This window comes from Drosophila eugracilis, unplaced genomic scaffold, assembly GCF_018153835.1.
Source record: "Drosophila eugracilis isolate 14026-0451.02 unplaced genomic scaffold, ASM1815383v1 contig_567, whole genome shotgun sequence".
Taxonomy (NCBI): domain Eukaryota; kingdom Metazoa; phylum Arthropoda; class Insecta; order Diptera; family Drosophilidae; genus Drosophila; species Drosophila eugracilis.
Genome location: NW_024573445.1, coordinates 132,167 through 154,733, shown reverse-complemented (window position 1 = coordinate 154,733; position 22,567 = coordinate 132,167). Strand labels below are relative to the sequence as shown.

The 22,567-nt window shown below is 35.4% G+C and overlaps 1 protein-coding gene across 2 annotated transcripts in view; it reads right to left on the bottom strand.

Annotated features, from left to right (window-relative positions):
• Window positions 1-4,357: 4,357 nt before the first annotated feature.
• The window catches only part of LOC121530354, a 114,680-nt gene continuing 96,470 nt past the window's right edge, over window positions 4,358-22,567 (bottom strand). For both annotated transcript variants that reach the window (XM_041819315.1, XM_041819314.1), the window contains exon 3: window positions 4,358-4,655. In XM_041819315.1, coding sequence (XP_041675249.1) covers window positions 4,412-4,655 — 244 coding nt within the window. In that variant the 3' untranslated portion in view covers window positions 4,358-4,411. The remainder of the gene's footprint in view (window positions 4,656-22,567) is intronic.

Below are 22,567 nucleotides of genomic sequence, written 5' to 3'. Positions count from 1 at the left end.
ACACACGAAGCAATTAAAAATTATTCAGCGCCCATAAACTCAGTGAGGCGCTTAGGTTCGTACCATTCTGTAATTACTATAGAAGATTCATAAAAAATTTTGCAGGATATTCTAGACATATATCAAAACTTTGCAAGAAAAATGCCCACTTCGAATGGAATAAGGATTGTAATGATGCACTTAATTATTTAATAGAGGCCTTAATGAATCCAAAACTCTTACAACACCCAGATTTCAACAAAGAATTCTGTATAACAACAGATGCTAGCAAAAACGCTTGCGGAGTTCTAAGACTGATTTTTATTCTCGCTCTGAGTACATATGATAGTACATATGCTGTGTTTGCGAAATAGCGTAGGTCAGCGTTTTCGGCCGGGTGACCGTGGCACAGTTGTTTACAAGACTCAGCTTTAGGATACCGTTGCCTCCGGGTTAAACGGCACCGCCGTTAGTGGGACATTGTCCGAGGGCGTTTGTGTGGAGGTGATGTCATCTGCATGACATCAGCGGTAACTCGCGCACTTACCAATTGCATATGCGTCTCGATCATTCACAAAAGGAGACCACTGAACAAGAATTAACAGAAGCAAGAGCTTCCGGAGCCCAGGGTCTACGACGTTGTCAATAACAATGACATCAGGAAACATGTGAATCTTAAATTCGTCAAACAAAAGGGTTTGTTTAAACAAGGAAAACGAATAATTTCACAATCCATAATTGATGATTTGTACTCTAATGGTACAATTTATTCGAAACAATTTTTCCAAAGGCTTGAGATACAGGCCGAAATGCAAAACATAAAACAATTCGAACTGGCACCCAGCGCACTGACTTTAAAGTCAGTATTACTGCGAGAATTTAAAGAAATGGGGAACCGTACATTAAAAAAAAGTACAAATAACGCTACTTTCTGAGGTGACCATATAAGACAGAAATCTGAAATAAAATTGACACGGTATTAATTGATACTATTGGCCTTTACCGCGTTCAGAGGAGGGAAACGAATACGCAGTCACAATTATTTGTGATTTAACTAAATACTTAGTAACAGTACCAATTCCGAATAAAAGCGCAAATGCCGTTGCGAAAGCAATCTTTGAAAACTTTATACTCGTTTACGGCCCAATGAAGGTTATTCTAACAAACACGGCCACAGAGTATAAAAACAGTATAATAGGACCCTTATGCAAATATATGAAAATTGACAAAATCTTATCAACTGCACACCATCATCAAACCTTAGGGACTATTGAACGCAGTCATCGAACGTTTAACGAATATGTCCGTTCATATATTTTAAATGACAAAAGTGATTGGGACATAGGGTTGGGACATATGGCTGAACACTACACCATCAGTCACGACTAATTATTGTTAGTACGAATTAGTGTTTGGAAGACCGGCTCGAAAATGTATGAATATTTCTAAAATAAATCAAATAAATCCTATATATATCATAGATGATTATGCTAAGGAAATTAATTTTAGGTTAGAATCAGCTTACAAACGGGCAAGAACCATGCTAGACCATACAATGTTTTCCTGTATCCTTTAATTAATTATTGATTTCTTTTAACTTTATATTATTTTAAAATAACAAAAAAAAAACAAATATTTTAAATTAAAAATAAGATCCCACACAAAAACAATGAAACACCCAACATATATGCATCATCATATCATTCCATACTATTTCATGAAATTGTATTTTTTTTTATTTTATATTCATCCTTTTACAACTATTGTAGAATGACTTCATTTTAACAAGGGGCTGTAGCTAGCGGAGTATATAATTTTAATTATATTTTAATTACATAAATACATACATTGTATATGCCCATACAAACTAACACATTCCTCCTCAAGTGTCCGGCCAGCGAGCCGGCCCTAAAATGCTGACCATGCATTCCCACGGAAACGACTGGCCCTGACACCAACTAACACTTATAGCCAGTCGTCTCGTGGTATATATAAACATAAGGCAAATATGCCAATGCATACATGTATAAACTCCTTTCGCTGCTCACTTCAGCTTTTAGCTTTTAAGAAGAGATGTTTGCGAATAAAAGGGCGGTCTGGAATACCACTCACAATAGCAACGTATTATTATTTGTCACAATATTACACCATGCTTCTTTATAAATAGCGAAATTATGCTCTGATTTTATATTTATATTATCTATCGATTTCCCAAAGATTTATCAAATAAGAACATTATTTCGCTATTTATGAAAAATGTATGTTATAAGGCCTAACATGGGCAGAATGGCACTATCAGTTACTCAACATGCTTTCTCTGACAATAGGTAAATTTATCCTCTTTAGACTTTCACACTCACTATTAATAGATATTTTATGTATATCAATATTTTTAAAATCTTTTGGAGACAACCGTTCAAACTCTTTGTATGGAATAAGTTGCGACATTGCCCGACCATTTAAATTGACTGCATCCAAATACATTTAAATTATGATTCCTTTGTTGAATCACAATTTGTCAAGTACTTTTTATTTGCTTTTGTATATCTATGGCAACATTGTACTAAGTCTCCTCGAATGCTGTTTTGAATAAATCTTAAGTATAGATATCTGCTAATAACTCTAGTTGAGTATTTGTGACCTTTAGCATAGCTGCCCAAGATAGACATATGGTAGTAAAAAACTGAGGGTCTAATGAATAAATTTGTAAACATATTTTACTACAATTTTCAAATATATAAGTCAAAAGGAAATCATTAGTTTTTAAAAATACTTCCAGATAATCCTTAGACTCTTTGAGAAAAAATTGTGATCGTACATTATTCGCGTGTTCATAATCATATTGAGACCATTTTTTCCCGTCAAGTTATTGTAAAATGATGCTTTAGATGGTAGGGAAGTTTCCTCAGGTCGACTAGGTGAATCTAAATATTCATAAGGAAAGATACCCAATTAAGTTAGAAGCAAAAATATCTAAACCTAATGGAATAAATCTGAATGTGTCAAGAAACCGAATTTCAAAATTGTTTCCATTTGAACTTTTTATAGTTTTGGACATCGAAATATATTGTTCTTTATTTACTGGAATTGCAGTAATACCATCGGGAATTTTAGCCAAGTCTTCAATAAATAAATGATAATCATATTTAGACAAATTATGGAAAACACTGGTATGAATTCAGATGGTCTATTCTTTTTTTTATGTTTCATAATTTCAGATGATAAGCGGAGGTTTTTCAGTTCTGTTCTACCCGCTACTTCTGTTCTCGCTATCGACGCCGTTATTCAAGTGCATCGGGAAGTTCGCGTAGTTGCATACATACTAATTCAAAATGTCGGAAGCAAATCAAAAAGAGCTTATGCAACGTGCCCCAGATAACGAATACTTTTCTCGGGCACAGTCAAGCTACGTGGCGCGTCAACTTGCGGTATTAAATACAAAATTCGATGAAGGTGAATTGCAGGTGCGGTTAAAGTTAGTCGGGAGGATGAATTGCCCTCAACTTAACCTCGAACGGCTAGTGATCGCGGAGATGGAATCCGGCGCGCGATTAAGATTTACCACTGCGTATTGTGAAACAAGTAGGAGGTAGAATCTGCCGCTTCCTAAACGGCGAGAAAGGAAAGTATGGTAGCGCTAGGTGGTACACCTAGCAAACAGGTGAGAAATGTAGCTAGTAGAAATCATCACACCATACTTATTGCTCCGTTGCGTTACAACGAAGTAAAAATGAATCACATTTGTTTAAAGTGCCTACGGAAGGGACACAGCTTACGGCAATGCAAATTTGGCAGCTGTAAAAACTGCCACCAGAAGCATTATGACAACCACATCGGAGGCTTGGTCACCGATTTCGACATCCATCAACATTTCCAAAGATTCAACCGAATCAATAAATTCCACGAATATTACACTCATGGTGATATTCTCGATTTGTTGCTCCTGACGAACTGATGATGATTAATTTGACTGCTCTTATTTTTATACTGAAAGGGCATACAGTTTTGTTATACCTCTTTTTATTGCTAGTGGCGTGAACTGACGTAATATAGTCTGAATATGTGTTAAGTGAGCAGAACGCAAATTCGGACATGCTTTTAACAGCATCCAAAGGCTCGCTACAACGAAGAATATATATGTATTTGTATGGGACATCAATCGTTTGTCATAATTTTTTAATACTTCAATGGTCTGTTCTACTTGTGCGTTTTCTTAATTCTACTGCACAAACAAACTTTATTGTTAATTAATTAGATTGTTAATTTATAAATGGCACATTTAAGCTTGGTATATAACAACAGCATAAAAAAGAAATAAAAAATTAAATATTAGTTTTATTCTAAAAATTGGAATGAAAATATTTAATGTACATTTTTATTTCAATTTCGGAAAACTTTATTTAATAAAAATATGTGTATATTAACAAAAGCATTATTTAAATTTAAGGTTGTTGGTTGCATTTCCTGGTAGTCCCGATACCAATTTTTTAGCAAATTCGCACAATTTTAAAGGATCATCATTATTAAAATCATTTATAACAGATTGCATTTGCCCCTTTAGACCATCAGATATTGATGTTGTTATCCGGTCCTTGAACAAACTCGTGATTGGGCCTAAAATAGTACCAGTCAGTTCTTTAATTACACGAGGTTGATCCAATTGCACTTCAATATTGCTAGAAAAGAAAAATAAATATATGGAGTGTTAGTACTTAAGGAAAATCAACATCGTAGGAAAATATACCTAGAAACTTAATTCCTTTATGATAAAAAAGATTGTTCACAGCATATGAATAATTACTAACATTAAAACCTAGAATTGTTTATAAATATCGTTTCTTTTTTTGATAAGAAAGAACAATTTAAATAGAATTTACGCAAAAAAATCAAATAACAAATCTCAAAGTCAATTTAATGAATTTTAAAAACTTATCTTAATATATATAATATAATAATATATTATACCAAATAGATTATAACAGAAACTTAATTGATACATTTTTTCAGATGTTTTGAACTTTGTTTTTATACTTTTAATTAGTCAAAATGAATTAAATGGAGTACTGCTTTTGCATTCCGCTCCCGATAATGGACGATAATGGACAAAGCCACTCAACACAACTACATTTTCTGAAGAACTTGGAACCATGTAAGATAACCACCTAGCGATGAAGTGCATGCAGCAAATGCGGAGGTAACCATACCGCCAACTACACTTCTCCTGATCAATAATTTATATATTTTTAGGGTCGGTTTCTTAGAAAATGTACTGGGCCCCTTGATATATTCGCAATGACAACATCCACAATTATCTGGACATAAAACCCGTAAAGAAAAAAAAAATCGAGGGCAAAAAAATGAACTACAAACACAAATGAACAGAGACAGATTGACAAGCTTAGCGGCCATACCCGAGTACAGCGAAACCTTGGACATTGATACAATTAAAATACCATTTTTGAGTTAGGATTTGAATACTTATTGTTAGTCTCTAAAGAAAATAGAGAAGATCCAATAAATAAATTAAATGTTAAATACCCAAAAAACAAGAAAAACAAGAGGAAACGCTATTGTCGAGTGCCGCGACTATAAGATACCCGTTACTGTTTTACAAAATTTTAAAATATTTTTTTGCTAGTGGAAATTCACGAGGCGCCACCTATTGTCAGAGGAAGTATGTTGAGTCTGCTTATAGTGACGTCACTGCCCATGTGAGACCTTATAACCTAAATTTCTTCATAAATACCGAAATAATGTTCCGATTTGAAAAATCTTCGGTAAATCGATACATATTAACAGAAATAAGTGATACAAGGTCAAACGAAGGCATTCATAATAATATTATAGACGCCACAGTTTTCCGCTGTTTGTGGGCGTTAGAGTGGGCGTGGCCGGATGCAACTTCGTGGGAAGTTGCAGAGGCATCTCTTAAATACGTGTTCCTAAGCAAAATTTTTTAGCTCTTATAGTTTTGGAGATTTTTGCATTTTTGGTTTTTCGCGTTTTGTGGGCGTTAAAGTGGGCGTTGCTTGATTAGAATAAAAATGTTTGCATTGGGAACATCATTAAAACCTACTTGCTTAATCCGAACTTTCTATCTCTTACAGTTACCGAGATATCAGCTCTTCCAGAAAATCAGAAAACCGTCTTTTGAGCCTTGTGGGCGTATGGGTGGGTGTGGCCGGATAGTAGTACCACTATAAGATGCGCTGGCATCTAAAGATTATACTTTCTGAATATTATCATTGTAACTCCAATAGTTCCTGAGATTTCAGAAATTTTAGTGTTTTGCGATTTGTGGGCGTTAGAGTGGGCGTGGCAGGATGCTGTAATAAATTTGCACTGTCCCGGGACCTCAAGAATCTTCATGCTTAATCTCAATTTAGTATCTGCTATAGTTCCTGAGATCTCAGCGTTCATACGGACGGACGGAAGAACGGACGGACGTACGGACGGACGGACAGACGGACACTGCTCAATCGACTTCGCTATTGATCCTGATCAAGAATATATATACTTTGTAGGGTCGCACACGCTTCCTTCTATCTGTTACATACTTTTCAACGAATCTAGTATACCCTTTTACTCTACGAGTAACGGGTATAAACATTATAGAGACGGTACTAAAAGATATACCTTACTGTTTTATATAATTATAAAATATTCATTTTGCTCCGTTAAAATCCCCAAAGCGGCACTTTTTGTCAGAAAAAGAATGTTAAGTAACTGATGGTGACGTCACTGTCCACGTGAGACCTTTTAAAATAAGTTTCTTCATAAATAGCAAAATAATGTTCCGATTTGAATAATCTTTGGTAAATCGATAAATATAAAATAAAATACGTAATCCAAACTCAAACGAAGGCATACATTTTAACGCGTTAAAGTGGGCGTGTCTAAATGAAAATACAGCTTTTTTAAATGTTCGGCTGGTCAGTTCGCAATGCCAATGTCATACGACTTGTCCACCTCACTTGAAATCCATATCGTGAAAAGCGCTCGCATGCACTTTCATTTGAAGATATCAAGAACGCAAGAATTCTTTGCTTGAGACATTCCCAAATATGCTTTCAAGAGGACTATCACCCACTTCTCTCCAAAAAAAAAGGAATCAATTGCAGCAGAGTCATAACTCAGCCACTGCCGTGTCACTGCACTCGCATCCGTCGATCGGTTCCATTGCCGCTTGCTGCTCGCTGTTAGCACATACCAGAGAACCTTAAGGGTGTCTTTTTTCGGCACCCGAATCACACTTATACATTTCAAGCGTTTGTCGCACTCATGAACAGTAAGAAAAGAGCACACACCCGAGTGCACAGATCGCTTTGTGTGTTCTGAGTGTTTGCGTTTTTGTCACCCACTCAATTCTATGCACATGATGCTAATGCACAGACACCCAAAACACTCATAACAAATGAAGGGAGTGCTTGAGACACCTATGTTTTTGGGATGAGTGAGCCGGGTGTCTTCAAATGATTCGAGTGAGTCGGGTGTCTTCAAATGATTCGAGTGTTTCAGGTGTCTTCAACTTATCTGAGTGATTCGGGTGTCTTCAACTGATCTGAGTGTTTCGGGTGTCTTCAGCTGTATTGAATGAGCAGGTCATTGAGGGTTGACCGAATAATTTTACATGAAAGGAAGGAAGGAAATCACAATAATGGTCCCTTAAAACAGTGTCATCTAGCTGAATATCATACTTTTGTAATGAAACACACTTAGGAATAATATGATTATAGTAAAGATATACGACTTGTTGTCGTAATATTGAATTCCAACATAAGAAGGTTGTAAAAAATATACCTGGTCTTAGTAAAGACCGCCAGGACTCAGAGTCAAACTCAATTTTGTTGGCATACTGATTAATTACAAAAACATACTGGGTATCCGATTTCCTAAATCAAAAATTACTTTTCATAGACGATATGCATGGGATATCTAAAATTGTGTCATTGTACTGGTCCAGTTTCAACTGAATATATTCCTTTTAGGTGAGGAGTTGCATCTATTCGTCTTTATCAAATCCAACGAAATTACTTTTACTTTGCTGCATCCAAATCATGGGGAAAAATTTTTAGAAGTGGATAAACCACATTTCAACTTGAAATTATATACAACATAGTATACGAATCCGAAAATGGCCTCATGGTCCTGTTTCTTTCGTGAAGTTGTATTTCTTTTCGTTACACACATTTCTATAAGGTTAGAAACTTTATTCTATATGTCCGGTATATAATGGAAAAGGTCTTCACGTGTATACCCTCAGTCCAGTTTAAAATTTCAAGCCATCATGAACACTGTAGATCGTAATTCAAGCGTTATTGTTGATTTTCAAAATTTTTTTTCGAAACAACAAACAAATTTTTATTAAGGAGCTTGCATTTGATACCAAATTTCTTTCATTTCAAACCGCCATTCAACATAAAAGAATTGGATACGGAAACTCTTAAGCAGGAACACTTAAACCAGGAAAATATAAATGGATTGGAATGGTCCGCTGGACATATACCATATACAGCCCTAGGAGAAATTTTCTCACCACTCAATAAGTATAGTGTAATATGCACATATGCCATACATATCGAGTGTACACTGTGATTACCACTTGTATCGAGTGTACACTGTGCTTGGCACTTATGTGGCGGCAACACTTTGTGCAGCCACAACAAATTACAGTGAACAAAACAAACTTAAATGAGCGCGTAATATGATCGGCACACCAGTGCCCTATGCATAAGTGGATAATACTCTCTCACACTCTAAAGTATTGTGAATTCGGCTAAGTCAGCATATGCACGCTGACCGCCAGTGCCCTATGCATAAGTGCATAATACTCTCTCTCACTCTAAAGTATTTACGTAAGACAAGCATGCATGTCCATTGTCACCTAAGCATAAGCATATACATATTAGAAATATATAATACAGCCGCGCCGCTGCCGGCTCAACCGGCAGCGGAGTGTGCGCTGAACTTATGTACTTAGGGTAAGATAACATTTTGACTTAAAATAAAAGAACATTATAAAACCTACACTCAAACTGCACTGACATGCAAGTCTTGAAGTATTCCATTATTGATGCCTACAAGATAACTTGGGAACACCTTCAACTTACAACATAACATGGAAACACCTTCAAGCTACAACAATAGTTCAATTAGTGTTCGTGGTGAAATTGAAAAAAAAAATTTAATCAAAGTATTTGTCAGCGACCATAATCGATTTAGATATCGGAAGAAGCTTAACCCGGCTACCCAATTTTTTCACCAATTGTAAAATACATAAGACAAAACTTCCTCTACGGTGTTCCCTAAATAATTTGTTTAAGCTATTTGTAATCTTGGAAAACTCAAATTATGAAGTATATTGCAATACTATAACATATGTTTTAGCTTCAGTAATAAATAAATAGTTGAACATAAAAGTTGTCTTATACAATGGAGTCCTTCAAGAGTTTGTTTGATTGTGATCCGCGCAAAAGAGGATACACACAACTGATTGTAATTATTGTGGATCTGATACTCATTTTGAGAAGAACTGCGCTAAAAAACGCTAACAGGAAAAACATAAATAAATCTGATGTAATTTAAGGCTAACATATAAATAAAAAATCTGTTTCAAATAAAATAAAATATAATATAAAAATGGATAAAATGTTTACGCAGCTTATGCATCCTTTTACAATGTTGATTTGCGGTCCATCAGGATCAGAAATAACAACATTTTTAGAAAACCTAATAATAAAGAAGAATGATTTGCTTAATACTTCTATAAATCGAATTATTTGGTGTTATGGAGAGGAGAGTGCTAAGCCAAATTTTAATAATGTTGATATAAAGGAGTTCCGGATGTAATTGAAAACGAAACTAATGAACCCATTCTTTTAATATTGGATGACTTGATGATGGGGGCTTTTAATAAAATGTATGTGAGCTCTTCACAAAAGGATCACATCATAGGAATTTATCCGTAATAGTTGTAACTCAAAATATATTCCATAAGTCATCGCATACCCGATACATATCATTAAACACAAAATATAGTGTGATGTTTCAAAACCCTCGTGATAAACTACAATTTCAATGTTTAGCAAGACAAATTTATCCTGAAAATCCAACTGAGTTATTTAGAATATATAAGGAAGTAACGGAACAACCACACGGATATTTACTCATTGATCTTACTCAAGGAATCAACGACCTTTTAAGATTTAGAACGGATTTTTTCAATTCCGAATATACCGTGTGCTTTTCAGACGAAAATGGTTTACAAAAAGAATCTAAATCGCCTGAAAGCGAACAAACATTTATTGTATGTGCTCAAAAAGGCCAACAATAAATTTCGAAAGGCAATTATAAGTAATAGTGATAGTAACCTCGTAAAAACATTAGTAGAGATTGTTTTAAACACATTACAAGGCAATCATAAAGTTACAAAATCACATTTAAATGCTCTTAAAAAGTATAAAAATGCATTGCGATATCTCTAATGTCCAAAGCGTACCCTAAGCTCTAAGAGAAAAGTTCTTATTTCGAAGGGTGTTTTCCTACCTATTTTAATTAGTTCTTTGCTTTCCGGAATTTTTGGAAACATTTTAAAAGATGATTAAAAATAAACATAACTTAAGCAAAGTAATTCTAATGCATCGCAACGCATTTCAGAAACTGATAAACAATGACCGCGGAAATGAACTAATTGATATAAAATTTTTACCAATTTTAAATAACAATAAAATAAGTGATTATGACAAATGGATTAAAATACGTCAAGAATTAAGCTACTACCAAAACAAAAAAAGGAATAAATCATTTAACTTCCAAAATATGGATTCAAAACCAACCCCTATGTCTAACAGAACTAATGAAACTCAAACATTAGATTGGGATAATACAAAACTTAATACTTCAGAATCATTAATAAAATATGAAGAAACGCTACCAAATAATGAAGTCGTGACAAATTTAACAAATGATAGCGATGAAGGAGATCTTAATACAGAGGAACGGCCAAAGTTGTTAAACGAAAAGAGAAAATTAACAATAAAGAAGATAACAATTAACGATAAAGAAGATATTAAAAGGAGAGCAGTGACAAAAGTGAAGCTTAATGTTCAACAACGTAAATTAAGGGTAAACCTGAAGAAATATAAAATAGATTCAAATCCATTTCAAAATCTTAAATATGTGTCTGGCCGTGAAAAGTTAATAATATCGGTTCGTACTAAAAATAAATTAGGAAAAAACAAAATTAATTGTATTTCTTATCAATAGTGCTTAATTTAAATAATAAAAATGGGGAATTTAGATGAAATGTTTATCACATCCTCAGTAATGATTCAATGAATGTATTTCCTGATAACGTGTGCATTCACAAACATTGTAAATATCCCCCAAGATATGAACGATGATTGGAAAGTTGGTATTATAGACATGTATCATAATAATTATATTAATCAAACATCCAATAACGAAATACATATACCTGACGAAACTGAAGTTGTTAGCTTAGTAAATGCTGAAACATTTAGATATAAAAATGTAAGCGTTGATTCAAAAACACCGGGATGTCTTCGAGTAATGTGTTATAATGGAAAAGAAAAAAATATTCAATTTAAAAATATTGAATATTATCCTTTAGATATATGGTCTCCAAATGAAATCTCAGTACTAATCACTGATTCAAACGGATATAAGGATCCATTTGAAACGTGAACAACACGTTCTAACGTTCTAAAAGGCTATAAATAATACAGTCTTAAAAATTATTTGCTTATAATAAAAACAGTCATCATGGCGAAATCTTATGATGAATATTAATTAAACCAATGTGGTGGCGGTTTAGGCAATATTGGAAGTCTTTATGTCTCACCAAGAATAGTTCAACATGGAATCGGGAACTTTTAGCGGTCTTTTTAATTATATCATACCACTATAAAAAGTCAGGCTGCTGCTACTGGAAAGGCTGTAATCAATGAAATTGGGAGAAACCCCTTAAGAAATATCCTACAAGAACAGAGTAAAATTGCTTTGAAAAATTTATCTGATAAAGCAATTTTCAAAAAGGAGAAGGAAAAAGAAATAAAAAGCGAGGCACAAGAAAAAAACGACATCATTTAACATCGAAGCAACAGCGTGAACATACCAAACCGTCTCATAAAAGAAAAAGTACTATAAGTACTATTTTTTCTAAGACAAAATGAGTAACCATATAGAATGTATAAAGAGTGAACTGCATTTGTTTGCTCCACACCCAACTCAAAGTTCCATTATAAAAACTGAAGAAGTTTCATTGCTTTCATATATCCCAATTGCTTCTTTAGATGGAGCTTCATCAATCGAACTTGTTTGCCTGGTGAAACATATCGTGACCTATCAATGTTTATTTACGTCTTGTTGTGCAACTTAGAAAAAGTGATAGCACCGGCATTGAAGGAAACGATGTCGGATTTGCAAACAGTTTTAAACTATGGGAGTGATGATCAGAAAGTCACTTAGCCTCCCAAGGATATTTTCCCAAATATTGAATGACGGCAGGCGAATATGTTTACCCAAATACAAATCTAAAGTTTAAAAATATATTTCAAAATAGTAATAAGCTTGAACTTTTCGGAAAAATCTATGGCGATATATTTAATCAGCCAAAACTGCTAGTAAATAATGTTGATATAAAAATTAATTTTAATATTGAAAAAACTGAATTTTATTTAATGGAAAGCGGTACTGAGTCAAATTTAAGATACCGGAAGCTCAACTTTTCATGAATCATATAACAGTTAGCCCAAGCATCTTATTGGCTCACCATCGAGTTTTACAAACTAAAAATGCGATATACCCTTTTAATAAGGTTGAAGTAGAATCTTTTACAATATACCCAGGAAATATTAATAATACATTATCTATAGACAACGCAGTTATTGGACACGTACTTAATTTTCTAGCCTTTTGTATGGTTAGGAACCGTTCATACTCCGGAAACCGGGGATTAGATCCATTTCATTTTGAACATTTTAAAATTCAACGCTTTAACACGTTGGTCAATGGAGTTCAAATTCCTTCTCAGGCTCTGGAGTTTGATTACTCAAATGTTGAAAATGTTTAAGGTCTCTAAGAAATCCTATGAGGAATAAGTACATTAGGAAGGATTATAAACATAAAGAAGTGTTTATATACCATTTTTGATTGGTGAGAGATTGGAGTCGTGGAAAGAAATCCTATGAGGATTAAGTACATTAGGAAGGATTATATACATATATATTTTTGATTGGTGAGAAATTGGAGTCGTGGTGTTCTAGTCACTAGTCGTTGAATACTAATTTGTTACATGAATTACATGAAAGAATATACCCATTTCACTCTTTCACGTACTCATTATATACATATATATATATATATATATATGTGTATTTATTATATATACAGGTATACAGCATAGTAAAAGCAAATAATATACAAAATTTCATTTTAAAACCCTTTAAAATAGATGTATTTTTTATAAAAAACTCAGTTGAGCTTCACATAAAAATGGGCAAGTAGTATTGTGAGTTATGCTCAAAATCAAAATCTTTTACTACGCGCAACAGTCTAAAAGTTTATACCTTAAAAGAACACAACTGTAGCTATAATCAAGAGGAAACGCTATAGTCGAGTGCCGCGACTATAAGATACCCGTTATTGTTTTACACAATTTTAAATATTCATTTTGCTAGTGGAAATTACCCAAGCGCCACCTATTGTCTGAGAAAGCATGTCGAGTAACTGATAGTGACTGTCCATGTGAGGCCTTATAACCTAAATCTCTTCATAAGTAGCGAAATATTGTTCCGATTTCAAAAATCTTTGGTAATATAGATATTAACATAAATAAGTTATACAAGGTAAAAGGAAGGCATTCATAATATTATCTTCCGCGGTTTGTGGGCGTTAGAGTGGGCGTGGGCAGATAAAAACTCGTGCGAAGATGCAGTGGGAACCCTAAAATACGCATTCTTAAGCCTAACTTTCAAGCTCCTTTAGTTCTCGAGATTTTTGCATTTTTGGTTTTTCGGGTTTTGTGGGCGTTAGGATGGGCGTGGCTAGATGGGAAAAAAACAATTCGCATTTGGAGCATCATAAAAATCTACATACTTACTCCGAACTTTCAATTGCTTATAGTTACCGAGAGATCAGGTTTTCTTGAAAATGCGAAAACCGTCTTTTGAGCTTGGTAGGCGTATGGGTGGGTGTGGCCAAATACTAAAAATACACTAAAAGATGCGCTGGCATCCAAAGTTTATACATACTGAATTCCAACTTTCTAGCTCTAATAGTTCCCGAGATTTTGGCGGTTATAGTTTTTCGTGATTTGTGGGTGTTAGAGTGGGCGTGGCAGGATGCTGAAATAAACTTGCTCTGTCCCGGGACCTCAAGAATCTTGTTGTCCGGCCTTGCCTCTTCAATAATTTCTACATCGGAGTCCGATCGATTACTTTGTCGTTTATACCGATAGGTTGGTCAACACGGGTATTCTCTTCCTCAAAAGTGTTATAAAATTCCACAGTGAGATCCATAGTTTTGTAGTTCTAAAGCATTTGAGTAACTGATTCTGAGCAATTTTTGTGGAGTCATTTATATAGTCTCTAGACTGTGTTCTATTTTTGTGACATTTACACAAACTAAAAAGGTTTTCTTATCCAAGACATCATTGAAAGCAGGATTTTATTTAGCCGAGACACTGGCTGGGCGCTCGACTAATTCGCCAACAGCCATTTTCCTCCGAGCCCCGTTTCGCCGGTAGACTGAGTTGGTCCCTACTACCCTAAAAAGGCAAAAGTTTCGGTTTTAGGGGGTCTCAATATACCACGCTTATAAAAAAAAAGGCTTGTCCAATACGATTGTAAGTTAAATACTGCAAGTTTTCATTAAAACTCTTAAAAATAACACACTTGAGAGTGTCATGAACGCACACTTGAGGGTAGGGGTGAGTTCCTAGGTGGACTCGCCCAAGGGATAGCAAAGGGTCAGGTCTTTCAGAAAACCAATGGAGGGAGGATCTTATAGAATACCTGACTCATGAGCACAAATACATACCAAGTATCCGTGCATATAAGTATTTCAAATTTTAAAGCCAATTCAGCTAAATGTAAAACTATTGTATTACAATCAGCCTATGGCCTATATTCTAGCTACTTATGCACATGTGCGTCTTTTCACATAACATAAATATTGAGCGGCAACATTTGGTTAGCCGAAGTCAAAACACTTTGTTGTTATGTCAATAATATGCATAGGGCATTGCCTTTGTCACTCAGCGATAACATGCCAAGTGCCCACATACATTTCAAGTGCAAACGTAATATGATATGGACTCTTAGCGTACCCCGCGCATAGCCGAGTCAGCATGGTTCCCACACTGACCCCTTATATACAAATGTGTATGCATAACTCTATCTCTCTCTGCACATTCAACATAATGTTACTCTACTTATATATGAAATATATAAGTCGGCTGCTCTGACGCTGCGCCGACAGCTGGCAAGCCTTAGTTTAAGAGAACTAAAGAACATTCGTATAAGGGCTAAAACCAAACAGTCGACAAATAGCCTTTTTATTTAAAAACTGATTGATGGATTCTATACTACAGACATGGCTCAATCGACTTCTCTGTTGATTCTGATCAAGACATATGAGATATTCACAAATTCCGTTATGTACCAAGAAATAAGAATCTGCAGCGTAGGCGATCCCACGCTGAACCAATGTAAACAATCCACAGCAGGAAATGCGGCTTCTCATTAACATAAACAATTCTTTAAATGACTAAGTCTCGCTCTCTGAGTGGCACTCTCACTCTAAAATTATTATGTACAAACAATATCCCAAGCGGGCGATCTCGCTCCCCAACTTATGTAAACAAAGGGCAGTAGAAGTAAGATTTTTGTCACAATAATTCAGTCTTAAGCTGAGATCATCTGAATATTCAACTTGGCGTTGTCCTTAGACAACTGAGGAGACATTAATTCGACTCAAATAAATATCAATACTTTACTGCCGCAGTCGGTAGGATACAAAAAGTATCCGAAAAAAAGAACCTCGAGTGAAAAATAAATTAAATTTTAGAATTAAGTTCGCGAACAATAATTACGCAACTCTTCAACTTGGATTATAATTCCAATTCTGTTGTCCAACAAAAAGTGGAAGAATAAAAACAAAACAAAACAAAAACACAATAAGTCCAACGACAGTTAATAACAACAAATAAATTTCAAGAAAATTAATTCAAACAAACACTTCAACTTTAAAAAGTGAAATCAAAAATTATAACAACAAATTTACTTCAACACTGGCACAACCAGTTATCGCCGCACCCCAAATCGTTGCACTAAGCGATAACAACCTTGCTGAAGCTCGTCGGCAGCTAAAAGACATAATGCCATTTATGGGTGATCTAGAAACTCTCTACACTTTCGTCAGCAGAGTGGACTATGTAATTTCACTCTACCAAACTAATGATGTGCGACAACAGAGGATTCTTCTGGGAGCCACCGAAAGAAACTTGGAGAGACACGTAACACATTCAATGGGCCTTCCGAACATTGAAGATTGGCCTACCCTTATTGTTTTTTTTCGCGACTCCCGTTGCTTAACGTGCAACCCACCTCCCCCCCAACCGACCGAGGAGCGCTGCCGTCTATCGTACGGCTCGGAACACGGGGATAGTACCGAGTGGAATATTAAATAAATAAATTAATTAAATATGAACTAAGTGGTTTAGTAAGATGATTTTTATGCTAGTAGGAGAAGTATTGGATATAATGTTGTAGAGGGTATTGTAACTCGAACATAATACCCTAAATGGCGGCTTGAATGTCTAAATAAAATATAGTTTCCCCACTAATAAGATTGTTAATAAAAACAACGCCCAGCATTGTCCTACGGTTAGCAAGGGTAGGTAAGTTTATTAGTAATAGTCTGCTTTTATAGGAGGGAAGATGTGAGTTTGCATCCCAATTTTGGCCACGAAGAGCAAATAAGAGAAAGCTTTTTTGGATTGATTCTATACGGTCTTGGTGGACCGCGTACTGGGGGTTCCAGACGCAAGATCCATACTCTTAGATCGGACGAACGAGAGAGACAAATAATGTTTTGGTTACGTAAGGGTCATTAAATTCTTTCGACCATCTTTTTATAAAACCTAACACACCTCTGGCTTTGTTAACCATGGAAAAAATGTGGTCGGAAAATGTAAGTTTGGCATCCAATAGGACACCTAAGTCGTCTACTAGCTTAATTCTATCTAGGGTTACACCACAAAGCGTATAAGTGGATATTAACGGCTTAGAGTGACTGAAGGTCATTACTTTACACTTAGAGCCGTTAAAATTTAGTAAGTTTGCAGAGCACCAAAATTGAAAGTTGTTAAGGTCAGATTGTAGTTTTCTCTGGTAGCACGCATCATTATATTGAATACAAAGTTTCACATCATCTGCGTACATTAAAATAAAAGAATTTGTTAAAGCGATTGGAAGGTCATTTATGAATAATGTGAAAAATAGCGGACCTAAATGGCTTCCCTGAGGGACACCGGATGAAGCATAAATCGGACCAGACAAGACATCTTTAAATAAAACACGTTGCGTTCTACCAGTCAGATAACTTTCAACCCACCAAAGAAGATCGCATGGGAATCCGATTAAGTCAAGTTTATGAACTAAAAGTGAGTGATTTACAGAGTCAAATGCTTTACTAAAGTCAGTGTAGATGACATCTGTCTGAAGACTTTTTCGGAACCCAGTAATGACATAAGAGGTAAATTCAAGCAAGTTTGTAGTTGTAGACCGTCGAGCCATAAAACCATGTTGATATGGAGATATTATTGATCTACACTGGTGTTGCAAATGGGGCACAATAATTTTCTCAAAGTGTTTAGGAATTGCTGATAATTTAGAGATACCTCTATAATTACCAGCATCCGAAGTTTTCCCTTTCTTGTGTAAAGGAATGATGAAAGATTCCTTCCAAATAGGGGGAAACGTAGTCGTTTCAAGCGAGAGGTTAAACAGTTTGAGAAGAGGATTGCAAGTCTGACATGCTAAAACATCGAACCTTTTTGACAGCCCTAGTAGGCTCAGTCGTTTGGAGTGGTCCAACATCGATCGCCAGCTCTAGAGTGGGATGATAAAGATCTTTAGGGCGTGTAAGTTGTGGAACCCTAGATATATATACGGAGTCCGAATCTGAGATAAAGCATAGATCGAGTAACCGACCTAAAGAGTTTTTAGCATGGTTAATTTGTTCCAGGGTCATGTCTAACATACCTGCAATAAAATCATTATGTGAGGAAGGTGTTAAAGCTAAACTATTTTCATTTTTTGACCAGTTAATTTGTGGTATGTTAAAATCACCCAGAACCACTAACTGATCTACATCTGATAATAACGTAAAAACGGACTGTATGGCCGCTAGGTGCAACTCATACGTGGATGGGTCGGACTTGGGAGGGATGTAAGAACATGTAATAAATAAAAACCTACCAGGAAGCGCAAGTTTAACACAAATGAATTCGATATCGCCGAATTGAAGGTTAATCTCCTCGGATACAAGTTTAGAGTCGACAGAAATTAACACTCCACCCCCAGATCCGAGTGATCGATCAAGCCTGTATATTACATACCTACTCGGAAAAATTTCAGAGCTAAGAATTTCCGAAACCAGCCATGTTTCGGTAAAAACAATTATTTGGGATGCAAAAGAAAAGCTCTCAGAACACAAAGTAGGAAGCTTAGTACGCAACCCCCTTGTGTTCTGATAGGAAAGAATGAGAGACGATGTTAGTTTTTTGCGAGGGTTTGCTCAATGGCTTTTGTTTGAACGAGTTTTACCGCCGCAGGTCGATTAATTTTCTTTTTTTTTATGTCCCGGTCGATGTTCTTGGACGAAAATGTGTTCCGGCCAGAACTTGGTTGAGCACATTTTGTCAAATTCCACCGAGGGGACGCGAATCTTAAATGATGATACTATTCTGTTATAATGATATTTAAATTTAGTTATGTTATCCACCTTAATGTCGGCTTTCGTTCTGGCTTGTATGTATGTCAATACGTCTGACTCAGACGTATCCTCGGAAAGCCGGGAAACAAATATATGTTTCTCAGGTGGGATTACCTTTAGGGGCTTTGGTGTAGCAGGTTCTGATCCTGCACCGCCAGTGCACGCCGGTAGTCCGGGCACGAAATTCCCCTGCAGTGTATCGGGTGGGTTGATGTTAATGGAGATTGGCTCTGTAGGAGCCAGGAGCCTTGAAGCAGACAATCTTTCTAACGATTTCCTACCATCATGTCCAGAAAATTCGGATGCCGAATTTTTCGTACTCACCGGAGTGTTGGCCAAAGGCGTTCCAAACAGCTGCGGCGACACTTCAGTGTTCTGAAGGTAAGAAGTGGGAGCGAGAAGGGAACTAGTGATCTGCGGCACACCAGAGTTTGATTTTTTACGCTTTGGAGACTCATTTAACAATTGGACATTATTAAATTGGGTGTCCAGCGCCGTGAGCAAATCGCTGGCTTTACGAGAAGCGCCGAGCACCTCACGAAAACCATTTTTTGTCTGCCGCATAAAAGATCTCATTTCCCTTTGAGTCCCCCGACAACTTTCACAGCAATAATGTAAGCCGGAATCGCCTCGGGCCAAAACATCCGATACGGTGGCACGGAAATTGGCACATTTGGCATGAACCATATTATCACAAAGCCAACACAAAACGCTCGGCTGGTTAGTTGTAATTATTTTGTTACAAGATTTTAAGTAGCAGACAATTTCAGACATAATGATTTATAATTATTATTTTTAAGCAATATTTAATCGAAATAAGCCCACTGTGCGAGAACAGAAAAAGAAGAATAAAAACAAAATAAGTTTTAGATATGCACACTATGAGAATTGTGAGGGAGCGGGGAAATAGATTTAAATCAAGATAAGGTATAGATAAACAACACGAGAGAGGCGCGAGCGGGAGAGGAACCGTTTATCGCGAAAGACGAGAAATAGGAGAATGTGAAAATAATTTAAGTAAATTGAGAGTTTAAACAAAAGAAACAAAAGCTACACAGTTTAGTTCACTGCGCGGAAGGCAAACGGCTGAAAGTTTTATTTATACAAAGAAATTCGTATCGGTTTAAGCGTATATTCGTAAATAGCCAACAAAGTTATCGAGAGTAGAAAAAAACACGTCCGTTCGCTTCGGAAGAGAATCTCCTTCTGATCGAGACTAGTTGCAGATCGAGACTAGTTGCAGAATTTAAGCCCCAAACACCGAACTACAAACTACTGGAGAACTTCAGGGAGACACCTTACAAGGGAAATCTGAGAGCATTCTGCGAAGAAGCAGAGAGACGACGTCAAGTACTAATTTCGAAATTGCATCTAGGAGGTAACCAGCCAGATTTTCTTATTAACTTCAGGCGATTAAAGATTCCTTTAAAATATTGATCAGAAAATTACCAATACAATTATTCACTATTTTGGCTCATCATGACATTGCAGACATAAGATCATTAATCCCTATCGCACAAAATGAGGGAATATATGAAGAACATGTTAATTTTGAATTAAATAAAATACCAGAAAATCGTAATAAAAACTCAAACCCTAATCAGAATTCTAAACCACACAAATTCAATACATATACACATGCCCAATATCACCAAGTTACCCACAATATTCTCAATCATACCAACCAAAATTTTAATCAATACACGCAATTATTTAGACCCACCTATACACAACAGATACCTAATAACCAAACTATGTGGCCAAATAATTTCGGACCCAACCAATACATGAATACACAACCATTTACTCACAAAAATCCCTTTCTACAATATTCAAATAAAATAAAATCCTAAAACAGCACATTTTAAAGGAAATACATACCCTCAATAACAACAACCCTCCACATCTAAAAATACTAACTTCCCGGTTACCAAACGACTAAGACCATCGGACAGTGAACAAACCAAAATGTCTATTGACGAATTGAGATTTCAAGACGCACACGAACACGAATACGAAGAAATAAAACCTGATTATTATGAACAACAGTATTATGACCACAATCAATACCATAGGTTGATTAATGAACAACAACAGCAACAACAGGTACAATACACCCAAAATAAAGATGAACAAAATCAAAATAGCTCAGAACCAAACGAAAATTTTCGGGTTACAGCCCCGGACAACACCAACACATAGAAATAGCATACAAAGGTTGTACATACAATTGCCTTATAGACACAGGATCCACAATAAATATGATCAATACAAATATATTTTGTCTTCCTATTCAAAATACTATATGCGAAGTTTTGACATCAAATGGCCCTATTACATTGAACAATTTAATTATGTTACCCAGCATTAGTATTTTTAAAACAAATGAACCATTTTATGTACACAATTTTTCTAATAATTATGTTATAGTAATTGGTAGAAAATTGTTGAAAAATGGACAATCAATTATAAAATACAAAAATAGCACAGTTACCCTTTTTAATGAAACATATAAATTAATAACTTCAAATCAGAAAAAAAAACAAATTTTTATATCCAAAAGGCAATAGAACCAATTAAAAAATTACCTCAGGAATCAATAAAAAAAATTGACTTTGGATTGTTTCGATTAGGTCACCTGAATCAGGAGGAAACTTCAAGGCTGAAAGGTTTATTAAATAAATTCAAAAATCTTCAATATGAAGAAGGAGACAATCTAACATTTACAAATACCATTAAACACGTACTAAATACAACACATAACTCCCCAATTTATTCAAAACAGTACCCACTTGCTCAAGCGGACGAAATTGAAGTCGATAACCAAGTACGGGAAATGCTTAATCAGGGATTAGTTAGGGAAAGTAATTCACCATATAATAGTCCTACCTGGGTAGAACCCAAAAAAACTGATGCTTCTGGAAAAATTAAGTATAGTTGATTATACGTAGAAAGCTAAATGAAATAACTATTCCCGACAGATATCCAATACCAAACATGGACGAAATCCTTGGTAAACTAGGTAAATGCCACTATTTTACAACTATCGATTTGGCAAAGGAATTTCATCAAATAGAAATAAACTCAGAATCAATACCTAAAACTGCATTTTCCAGCAAAAGCGGTCATTACGAATACATTCGAATGTCATTTGGCCTTAGAAATGCACCTGCTACTTTGACATTTATGACATCATAATTTTTTCCACATTACTTACCGAATATTTAAATTCATTACAGCTAGTTGCAGAAGCAAATTTAAAGTTGCAGTTAGACAAATGTGAATCCTTAAAAAAAGAAGCTAGTTTTCTTGGTCACATAGAAACCCTCAATGGTATAAAACCAAAAGTTAAAGTTAAAGCCATAGTTTCATATCCAATTCCATCAAAAGTAAAAGAGATCAGAGCTTTCCTTCGGTTAACCGGTTATTATCGTAAATTTATTCCAAATTAAGCAGACATAGCGAAACCAATGACCAAATGTTTAAAAAAAACGAGCAAAATAGATACACCAAACCACGACTACATAGAAGCATTCAAAAAACTTAAAACTGTAATAATTGGAGAACC